The 11,504-nt window shown below is 38.9% G+C and overlaps 1 protein-coding gene across 1 annotated transcript; it reads left to right on the plus strand.

Annotated features, from left to right (window-relative positions):
* The first annotated feature begins 1,536 nt into the window (after positions 1-1,536).
* Positions 1,537-2,921, plus strand: LOC131658428 (uncharacterized). The gene is made up of 3 exons (XM_058927722.1): positions 1,537-1,731; positions 1,845-2,243; positions 2,310-2,921. Exons 1-3 carry the CDS (start codon positions 1,537-1,539, stop codon positions 2,919-2,921), a joined length of 1,206 nt encoding a protein of 401 aa, XP_058783705.1.
* Positions 2,922-11,504: the final 8,583 nt, after the last annotated feature.

Genomic DNA, 11,504 nt, shown 5'->3' on the forward strand with positions numbered 1-11,504 from the left:
GAAGGGGTTGATTTTGATGAAACTTTTGCACCTGTTGCAAGACTAGAGTCAATAAGATTGCTGTTAGGTGTAGCCTGCATCTTGAAGTTCAAATTATTCTAGATGGATGTAAAAAGTTCCTTCTTTAATGGATACTTGAATAAGAAAGTATATGTGGAACAACCTAAAGGGTTTGCTGATCCTAACCTTCCAAACCATGTATACAAGTTAAGAAAGGCCCTCTATGGATTAAAATAAGCTCCTAGAGCTTGGTATGAAAGATTGACTGAGTTTCTGACTATAAATGGCTACAGGAAAGGAGGGATAGACAAAACCCTCTTTGTGAAGGATGAAGGTGGAAAAATCATGATAGCTCAGATATATGTGGATGATATAGTTTTTGGTGGGATGTTAGATAGGATGGTTAAACATTTTGTCAATCAAATGCAATTTGAGTTTGAAATGAGTTTGGTTAGAGAACTGGCATATTTTCTTAGGCTGCAAGTTAAACAAATGGAGGACTCCATTTTCTTTTCTGAAAGCAAATATGCCAAGAATATTGTCAAAAATTTTGGAAATGATAAAGCTAGCCACAAAAGAACACCTGCACCTACTCATCTGAAATTATCTAAAGATGAAGGTGGTACCAGTGTTGGCCAAAGTCTAAATAGGAGTATGATAGGGAGCCTGCTGTATCTAACAGCTAGCAGACCTGATATTGCTTTTCCAGTTGGAGTATGTGCTAGATATCAAGCAAAACCCAAAGTGAGTCACATAAATCAAGTCAAAAGGATTCTCAAATATGTGAATGGGACTTGTGATTATGGTATGCTATATTCTCATGGGTGTGAACCTATCCTATCTGGGTATTGCGGTGCTGATTGGGATGGAAGTGCTGATGATAGAAAAAGCAAATCTGGAGAATGTTTCTTCTTGGGGAACAATCTCATATCATGGTTCAGCAAGAAGCAAAATTGTGTTTCATTATCTACTGCTAAAGTTGAGTACATACCAGCTGGTAGTAGCTGTTCCCAACTAGTTTGGATGAAGCAAATGTTGACTGCATACAATGTCACACAGAATGTCATGACATTGTATTGTGACAATCTTAGTGCCATCAACATATCCAAAAATCCTATTCAGCATAGCAGAACCAAACATATTGATATTAGACATCACTTCATAAGAGAACTTGTAGAAGACAAAGTGATTTGCTTAGAACATGTATCCACTGAATTACAACTAGCTGAAACTTTCACAAAGGCTCTTGATGTTACTCAATTTAAAAACTTGAGGGGCAAGTTAAGAATATGTCTCTATAAGGAATTATAGCAATTAAAGTTATTAGGGGATAATTATTTGGACAATTTAAATGACTCATATTTGAAGTGGTTGCTGATTGGGAAAAACCTTAAGTTTCCTCCTCTTTTGCAATCATATCAAACTCACCTCTTCTCACACTCTCTCTCCATCAAGAACCTACTAAACTGTTTCATATTCCTCACTCTCAACTACTCCCAAAGAACAAAATCTGCATTCCTCTCAAAGCTCTAAAAAATGTCTCAATCTTCAGAATCTTCCTCTCCCAAGAAGATGTCCCCCATCGCTGCTCCTGAATCCGTTCCAAGAATTGAACCTATCAACCTTAATGAAGTTCTTTATGTTTCTCTATTGAAGATGGTGACTGCTGATGATCTTTCTATGAAGAAGACTCACACCCACATGCAAGAAGACTCAAAGAAATTTTTTGTGGTAAGGTCTCTAACCCTTCATCTTCTACTGCTCATGAAGACCTAACTAAGAAAGGATCGGAGTATGTCCACAATGCCATTGTTAAATTTGTTACGAGGATCTTGGATGAAAAGCATAAGGTTCCTGGGATATCCGTCCCTCTGCAATATGTGATTTATGAGCCTCATCGAAACCCTGAACCCAATGCTGGACCTAGGGAAGATATCATAGGGAAGTCTACTAATGATGATGATGACCACATGTCTGGTGGTGATGCCCACATGGCTGATGATTATGTACACACCCCTAATGCTGATGTACAAATGGCTGAGGAGGAAGAGAATGATGATGATGTTCAAAAAGATGAAGATAATACTGATGTTACTCAGGATGTCAATGACAATACTGAGGCTGGACCTGAAGCTGTTGCAGGTACAAATGTTGTTAATCTTGATGATATGTCTGACAGTGATTTGGTTGCTAATGTGAACCCTAGCATAGAAAAACGTCTCATGACAAGGAAAGGGAAGAAGGTTATTGATCAAAGCCCTCCCAAGAGGAAGGTTGTTCTTAAAATCACCCCTAATGGCCCTACCTAGAGGAAAACAATTCCAAAAAGCACTTCTACATGTCCCATTAAGAGTAAAGCTGTATCTAAAAGTGCTGCTGTTGACCCCACCAAATCTTGGAGCAAGGTTGTCCCCAAGAAAAGGAAGGCTAAAGTCATTACTGACTCTGACTCAGATGTAGTTGCTGATGTCCAAGACATTCCTTTAAGGAAGAAGCCAACAACTAGCAAGCTTGCTGCTAGTGTGCCTGAGGTACCTATTGATAATATCTCCTTTCATTATCCTTCTAGTGTCAACAGGTGGAAATATGTCTACCAGAAGAGGTTGGCCTTGGAAATGGAGTTGGCTCAAAATGCTCTTGAGAGTAAGGAAATCATGGACCTGATACATGAAGCTGGGCTGATGAAGACTGTTACTCATTTCTCTAAGTGCTATGAAATGCTGGTGAAGGAGTTCATTGTGAATCTATCAGAAGACTGTGCTGATAGAAAGTTAAAGGATTTTAGAAAAGTGTATGTGAGAGGAAAGTGTGTCACATTCTCCTCAATTGTTATCAACAATTATCTAGGAAGATCTGATGAGGCTCAACCTGAGCTGGAGGTATCTAATAACAAGGTGTGTCAAGTGATCACTGCAAAATAGGTTAATAGCTGGCCCCTGAAGGGAAAACTATCTGCCAGCAAGCTCAGCATAAAGTATGCCATGCTCCATAAGATTGGATCTGCCAACTGGGTACCCACAAACCACAAATCAACTGTTGCTACTGTCCTGGGAAAATTCATATGATGTTGGAACCAAGACAAAATTTGACTATGGCTCCTACATCTTTGATCAAACAATGAAGCATGCAGGAAGTTTCAGTGTGAAAGGCCCTATTTCTTTCCCATATCTTATATGTGGTATCATTTTGAACGAGTATCCTAGTATCTTAAGTGAAAATGACTTTGTTTGCAAGAAAGAAAGTAGCCTGTCTTTTCACTATAAACTGTTTCAAGGAACTCATGTTCCTGAAATTGTCATGAATTCTGCTGAGACATCCAAGGGAAGCTCAAACGCAAGCAAAGATGAAGTAATTGCAATGCTCAAAGAAACATGCAAGGAACTGGAAACAAGGAAGCTGATCCTTGAGAAGCTAATCAGCTCTTTGGAAATGGAAGAGGATGCTGACTTTACTGTTGGGGCTGAAGAAGAACAAGATGGGGTTGGTAATGAAAGGGAAGCTGGATCAGATGAAGAGGTTGAAGCAGATACTGTAACACCCCATATTTCCTAATATTTAATTTTATCATAATTAATTATTTAGAATTAATTAATTAATGGAATTATTGGGAAATTGTGGAATAAAGAGCTATGGGGCTTAAGTTGTGGTTAGTAAAGAGGAGGTGTGATGGTTAGGCCTTTTACTTAAGATAATTTATATTTTTCATAAAATAGAGGAAAGTGTGAAAAGGAGTAAAAAAAAGGCAAAAAGGGGAGAAAGAGCAAGAACACGTAAAAGAGAAGGGAAGAAGAGGAAGATCTTTCAAGATTTTGAATCAAGGTAAGGGGGGACTCTTCCTTTTAGTATCTCTTATGTGATTATAGGTGATAGAATTGATTAAGATATGGATTGATTCAATTGGATATATTGGGATTGTTAGGTTTGGGGATGTCGTAGTTTAGGGTAATTGATGAAATTGCATGAACTATTATTTGAAAACCCGTTTTTATTGATGTTCGATGATGTGTGATGATGTATCTGATGATTTTATACCTTTAATCGATGTTTAGAAGGGATTTTGGGTGAAGAATGTGTTGAATCGCAGGTCTGTCACAGAGGTAAATTTCTAGATAATCGCACGTCCGCTAAGCGGCCCCTGGCTCGCTAAGCGGATGCTATTTGTTTTTCAAAAATTAATTAGGCTTGCTAAGAGGAGCTAGTCCGTTAAGCGGAGGTCCCAACATGGTTAGCTTCTGTCATATATCGTTGAAGTGGGATTGTTGAAATTTCAAGTGCATAAGCACACTTGAAGGTCGTTGAGCGGACCTTGCTGTATGCATCTTTTTCCAAACTTTGAAATAACATATCTTTTGATCCGTGTATCCTTTTTAAGTGTCGTTTTGGACGTTGCAAAGCTAATTAAATGTTTCATATAATAAATTGATGAAATGGGTAATGGCCTGATTTTATTTTAAAAACTCGATTTAATTGCTTTGGTAAAATGAACATTGTGCATATATGTGATCTTGTGAGTATGACAATGTGTTGGTGTAGTGATGAATGAATTGAGGCTTTGCTATGTTTATTGCGATAAATATCTAAATGATTGAATGATTGTGTAAGCATGTGCATACTTTATCAGTGATGGAAATTGTGAGCTACGGTGAGACGATGCGGTGCATCGGGTCGGTGATGTTTTTAAGTATGTCATATGTGTGCATTCATTCATAAACATTTGGTGATGGATCCTGGCGATGTTTGGATAAATGGTGGGCATAATTCCCATTGTATGGAATTTGTGCTGGTAGGGCCGTATCTCGGTGATGTTTAGATCGGTCGGGTGGGGTAATTCCACGGCTTATTGGTACCACATGCATAGTGTCAGTCGATTCATATGCATTTGTCATAACATGATTGAATGAATTTCAGTGTTATGTTGGGTGATGTAAATTTTGTGGTTGATGAATGATAATTGGAAATTTGAATATATTGCGAGTTGGGTGAATGATATATTATGATGTTTTGTTGCTTATGAATGCATAATATTTATTAATTGTGAATGAGACTCACCCTTACATGTTGATATTTTCAGATTAAGGAGTAGCGGCTTATTGCTCGGTGAGGATAGCTTATAGAGCTCATCTAGTAGTTCGGTGTCGTGTCAGTCATGCTCTGATAGTGTAACACTGGGGAACGATTCAGTTAGAGTTTAAATTGCGTACTTTATTTCGGTGGTGTTGGTTTTATTCTGTTACTTTGATTTGGTGATGTATACTTTACGCTGTGTTAAACATGATGTGGTTTAATTGGTGAAACGTTTCTATAAGGCATGACAATTGACACATGTTTGTTTTAAATTAATTGTGGCACCCTTGGTTGCATGTTTTTACTCTGATTATTTTATTAATTGCTACGGGGTTTAGAAGGGTGTTACAATAGTGGTATCAGAGCATAATCAGTCGTAGTGTCAGTTATTCCCTTGTATGCGACTAGTGCGAGTTATCACTGTCGATACTTTTGGTGCTAATGGAATTGTTTTATGATTAGTAGATCAATGGCTGGAAGAGGCGGAAGAAATGATGATGCTATCGCTGAGGCTCTGGGCATGATTGCGGGTGTGCTGGGAGAGAATGCCAATGGAGCTGGGATTGGTGCTGACAGGAAATTGGGGAATTTTCAGAGGAACAATCCTCCGTTGTTCAAGGGAACGCATGATCCTGAAGGTGCTCAGAAGTGGCTGAAGGAGATCAAGAGGATTTTCAGAGTTATTGATTGTGCTGAGAACCTGAAAGTGAGGTATGGTACTCACATGTTGTCTGAAGAAAATGATGACTGGTGGGTCACTACGAGAGTTGAACTGGATGCTGACAGTGTAGCTATTTCTTGGGCCATATTCAAGAGAGATTTTCTGAGGAAGTACTTTCCTAAAGATGTCCGGGGAAGAAAGGAGATAGAGTTCTTGGAGCTGAAACAGGGTAATATGACGGTGCCGGAGTATGCTTCCAAATTTGTTGAGCTAGAAAAGTTCTATGTTAACTACAACAATGACGAAGCCGGTGAGTTATCGAAGTGAATTAAATTTGAGAATGGTATTCGGGACGAGATTAAGCAAGGTATCAGATATCAGAGGATTCGCCGATTTGGTGGATTGTAGCAGAATCTTCAAAGAGGATAACCTTAAGCTGAAGTCATCTCACTCTCGCGAGTTAGTTGACAAGAAGGGTAAGAAGCCTATGGATAGAGGTAAGCCATATGGTAGAGGAAATCCAAAGTCTGGTGATTAGAAGAAGCCTAATGGGGGAGATTCTAGTGCTCTCGTTAGATGCTACAACTGTGGTGAGACTGGACATAGAAGGAATGAGTGTAAGAGTGGGGAAAAGAAATGCTTCAAATATGGTAAGGCATGTCATATTGCTTCTGATTGTATGAAGAAGACTGTGGCTTGCTACAATTACGGCGAAGAAGGTCATATCAGCCCGCAGTGCACTAAGCCGAAGAAGAATCAGTCTGGTGGGAAGGTCTTTGCTTTGTTTAGGTCAGAGACTACTCCGGAGGATCAATTGATTAAAGGTACGTGTTTCATCCATGGCACACCTTTAATTGTAATTATTGATACTGGGGCGACTCATTCGTTCATTTCATTGGATTGTTCTAAACGATTGGGATTACAAATATCTGATATTAACGGAAGTAGGGTTATTGACACTCCTGCGTCGGGTTCAGTAACTACTTCTCCTGCTTGTTTGAACTGTTCGGTTGATATTTTTGGTAGAAAGTTTGGGATGGACTTAGTGTGCCTTCCGTTGGAACAACTTGATGTCATTCTGGGTATGAACTGGTTGGAATTCAACCGGGTTCATATTAATTATTTTACGAAGATAGTTATCTTTCCTGAAGAGAGCAGTGCTGAGGATTTGGCAATGACTACTAAGCAGGTGAAGGAAGCTGTTAGAGATGGGGCTGCAATGTTCATACTATTTGCATCAATGGAAGTAAAAGGGAAAGCGGTGAGTAGTGAATTACCGGTAGTACGAGACTTTCCAGAGGTTTTTCAAGAAGATGTTAGAGAGTTGCCACCTGAGAGGGAAGTGGAATTTTTGATTGAATTAATTCCTGGGACGAGTCCTGTGTCGATGGCGCCTTATCGCATGTCAGCATCTGAGTTGGCTGAATTGAAGAGTCAATTAGAAGAGCTGTTGGAGAAGGAATTTATTCGTCCTAGCGTTTCTCCATGGGGTGCGCCGGTGTTGTTGGTAAAGAAGAAACAAGGCTCTATGAGGTTGTGTGTGGATTATAGACAACTAAACAAGGTTACTATCAAGAATCGGTATCCATTACCGAGGATTGATGATCTGATGGATCAGCTGGTTGGAGCAAGTGTATTTAGGAAAAACGATCTGAGGTCTGGGTATCATCAGATTCGGGTGAAGGCGGACGATATTCAGAAGACTGCATTCAGAACAAGGTACGCTCATTACGAGTATACAGTAATGCCTTTTGGAGTAACTAATGCACCTGGTGTTTTTATGGAGTATATGAATATGATTTTTCATCCTTATCTCGACAAGTTCGTAGTGGTGTTTATAGATGATATTCTGATATATTCTAAGAACGAAGAAGAGCATGCGGAACATCTAAGAGTGGTATTGTAATTGTTAAAAGAAAAGAAGCTTTATGAGAAGTTGTCAAAGTGTGAGTTCTGGTTAGAGGAAGTAAGTTTTCTTGGTCATGTGATTTCTAAGAAAGATGTTGCCGTAGATCCAACGAAAGTAGAAGTAGTATCGCAGTGGGAAGCGCCAAAGTGTGCGTCAGAGATTCGTAGTTTTCTGGGTCTGGCGGGTTACTACAGGAAGTTTATTGAAGGTTTTTCGAAGTTAGCATTGCCGTTAACTAAGTTGACTGGAAAGGGGCCAGCGTTTATTTGGGATTTTAAGTGTGAAGAAGGGTTCCAAGAGTTGAAGAAAAGGTTAACTAGTGCTCCGATCTTGATTTTGCTGAATCCGGCGGAATCTTTTGTGGTTTATTGTGATACTTCATTGATGGGATTAGGTGGTGTATTAATGCATAATTAACAGGTTGTGGCTTATGCGTCGAGACAACTCAAAGTGCATGAAAGGAATTATCCGACTCATGATTTACAGTTGGCGGCGGTAGTCTTTATATTGAAATTATGGAGACATTATTTGTATGGTTCGAGGTTCGAAGTATTCAGTGATCACAAGAGTCTGAAGTATCTTTTTTATCAGAAAGAACTTAATATGAGGCAGAGAAGATGGTTAGAGTTTCTTAAAGATTATGATTTTGGGCTGAATTACCATCCGGGTAAAGCGAATGTCGTTGCAGATGCATTGAGTAGGAAGTCCTTACATATGTCTATGCTAATGGTGCGAGAATAGGATTTGATTGAACAATTCTGAGATTTAAGTTTGTTATATGAAGGTACTTCTAATAGTATTAAACTGGGTATGCTAAAGCTGACAAGTGGTATCCTGGGTGAAATTAGAGAAGGTCAGAAAGTTGATGTTGGGTTAGTTGATAGATTGACTTTGATCAACCAAGGCAAAGGAGGTGATTTCAGGATTGACGAAAATGGTATAATGAGGTTTGGTGATCAGGTCTTTGTTCTGGATGTTGCAGAACTGAGAAAGACTATTCTTGAAGAAGGGCACCGAAGTGGATTGAGTATTCATCCTGGTGCTACCTTGATGTATCACGATTTGAAGAAGTTGTTTTGGTGGCCTGGAATGAAGAAAGAGATTGTTGAGTTCGTTTATTCTTGTTTGACTTGCCAAAAGTCGAAAATTGAACATCAGAAGCCGTATGGAGCTATGCAACCGTTGTTTATTTCGGAGTGGAAGTGGGACAACATATCTATGGATTTTGTTTCTGGTTTGCCGAGGACAGTTAAGAACTGTGAAGCTATTTGGGTTATCGTGGACAGATTGACGAAGTCTGCTCACTTCATACCGATGAGAATGGATTATCCGATGGAGAAGTTAGCTCAATTGTATATTGATAAGATAGTGAGTTTACATGGTATTCCTTCGAGTATAGTGTCAGATAGAGATCCAAGGTTTACATCGAGATTCTGGGAAGGTATGCAGAAAGCATTGAGTACTAAGTTGAGATTGAGTTCTGCTTATCATCCGTAGATTGATGGTCAGATGGAGAGAACGAGTCAATCGTTGGAAGATTTGTTGCGTGCTTGTGTGTTGGAAAAGGGCGGTGCGTGGGATAATTATTTACCGTTGATTGAATTTACCTACAATAATAGTTATCATTCAAGCATTGGTATGGCTCCGTTTGAAGCTTTGTATGGTAATTGGACGCCATTGTGTTGGTATGAATCCGGTGAGAGTGCGGTAATTGGACCAGAGATTGTTCGAGAGACGACAAAAAAGATTAAGATGATTCAGGAGAAGATGAAAGCTTCTCAGAGTCGTCAGAAGAGCTATCACAATAAGAGGCGTACAACACTTGAATTTCAAGAAGGAGATCATGTGTTTCTGAGAGTGACTCCTACGACGAGTGTTGGTCAAGCGCTGAAGTCAAGAAAATTGACACCGTATTTTATTGGTCCGTTTCAGATTACGGAAAGGGTAGGAGAAGTGGATTATCGTATTTCTTTACCACCGACGCTTGCGAATTTGCATGATGTATTTCATGTGTCTTAGTTACGAAAATACATTGCGGATCCGTCTCATGTGATCCAAGTGGATGATTTGCAGGTGAGAGACAATTTGACAGTTGAGGCATTGCCTACGATGATCGAAGATCAAAAATTGAAGCAGTTGCGTGGAAAAGAGATAGCATTGGTTACATGGGAGCTGGAGAGTCAGATGAAGGACTCTCATCCTGAGCTATTCACTTGAGGTATGTTTTCGAGGACGAAAACTCTTTTAGTGGGGGAGAGTTATAACACCCCATATTTCCTATTATTTAATTTTAGGGTTAATACCTATTTTCACCCCTGCCATATGGGGTTGGTTTGAAAAACCCCATGTCAAAAAAAAAGTTGCAAGAATTTCCTTAGCATTTGAAGATTCTTTCGTTTTAAACCTTGTAAAAAATTTCTTTTTAAAACCAACCTTGCCATTTGAAGATTCAGTCATTTTAAACCCTATAATCTTGTAGATTATGTCATTTTAAACCCTCTGGAATATGACGGGCAAGGTTGGTTTTACTAAAAAAATAAATTTACAGGGTTCAAAATGATAGAGCCCTTCAAGTGGCAAGGTTGGTTTTAAAAGTAAAAATTTTACAAGGTTTAAAACAAGAGAATCTTCAATTGTTAGGGAAATTCTTGCAACATTTTTTTTTGGTAGGGGGGTTTTTCAAACCAACCCGATATGGCAGGGGTGAAAATAGGTATTAACCCTTAATTTTATCATAATTAATTATTTAGAATTAATTAATTAATGGAATTATTAGGAAATTGTGGAATAAAGAGCTATTGGGCTTAAGTTGTGGTTAGTAAATAGGGGGTGTGATGGTTAGGCCTTTTACTTAAGATAATTTCTATTTTTCATAAAATAGAGGAAAGTGTGAAAAGGAGTAAAAAAAAGGCAAAAAGGAGAGAAAGAGTAAGAACACGTAAAAGAGAAGGGAAGAAGAGAAAGAATTTTAAAGACTTTGAATCAAGGTAAGGGGGGACTATTCCTTTTAGTATCTCTTATGTGATTATAGGTGATAGAATTGATTAAGATATGGATTGATTCAATTGGATATATTGGGATTGTTAGGTTTGGAGATGCCGTAGTTTAGGGTGATTGATGAAATTGCATGAACTATTGTTTGAAAACCCGTTTTTATTGATGTTTGATGATGTGTGATTATGTATCTGATGATTTTATACCTTTAATCGATGTTTAGAAGGGATTTTGGGTGAAGGATGTGTTGAATCACAGGTCTGTCACAGAGGTGAATTTCTGCATAATTGCACGTCCGCTAAGCGGCCCCTGGCCCGCTAAGCGGATGATGTTTGTTTTTCAAAAATTAATTAGGCTCGCTAAGCGGAGCTAGTCCGCTACGCGGAGGTCCCAAAGTGGTTAGCTTCTGTCATAGACCGCTTGAAGCGGGGTTGTTGAAATTTCAGGTGCATAAGCGCGCTTGAAGGTCGCTGAGCGGACCTTGCTGTATGCAACTTTTTCCAAACTTTGAAATAACGTATCTTTTGATCCCTGTATCCTTTTTAAGTTCCGTTTTGGGCGTTGCAAAGCTAATTAAATGTTTTATATAATAAATTGGTGAAATGGGAAGTGGCCCGATTTTATTTTAAAAACTCAATTTAATTGCTTTGGTGAGATGAACATTGTGCATATATGTGATCTTGTGAGTGTAGCGGGGAAAATCTGAGATTGAAGTCATAGGATTGACTCGACTCAATATTTCAGTGAAAGTCGCTACCACGCTTTATTATTTCCAAAGGAAAAGGGAAAAGAACGAAGAAAACCCAAAGTTTGTTTTTAAAACAAAAAAGAAGAGATCTGAGGTACGGGTGTTGTTTATACAAGGGGAAGGTTTTA

This window comes from Vicia villosa, linkage group LG3 (genome assembly GCF_029867415.1).
Source record: "Vicia villosa cultivar HV-30 ecotype Madison, WI linkage group LG3, Vvil1.0, whole genome shotgun sequence".
In the NCBI taxonomy this organism is placed as follows: Eukaryota; Viridiplantae; Streptophyta; class Magnoliopsida; order Fabales; family Fabaceae; genus Vicia; species Vicia villosa.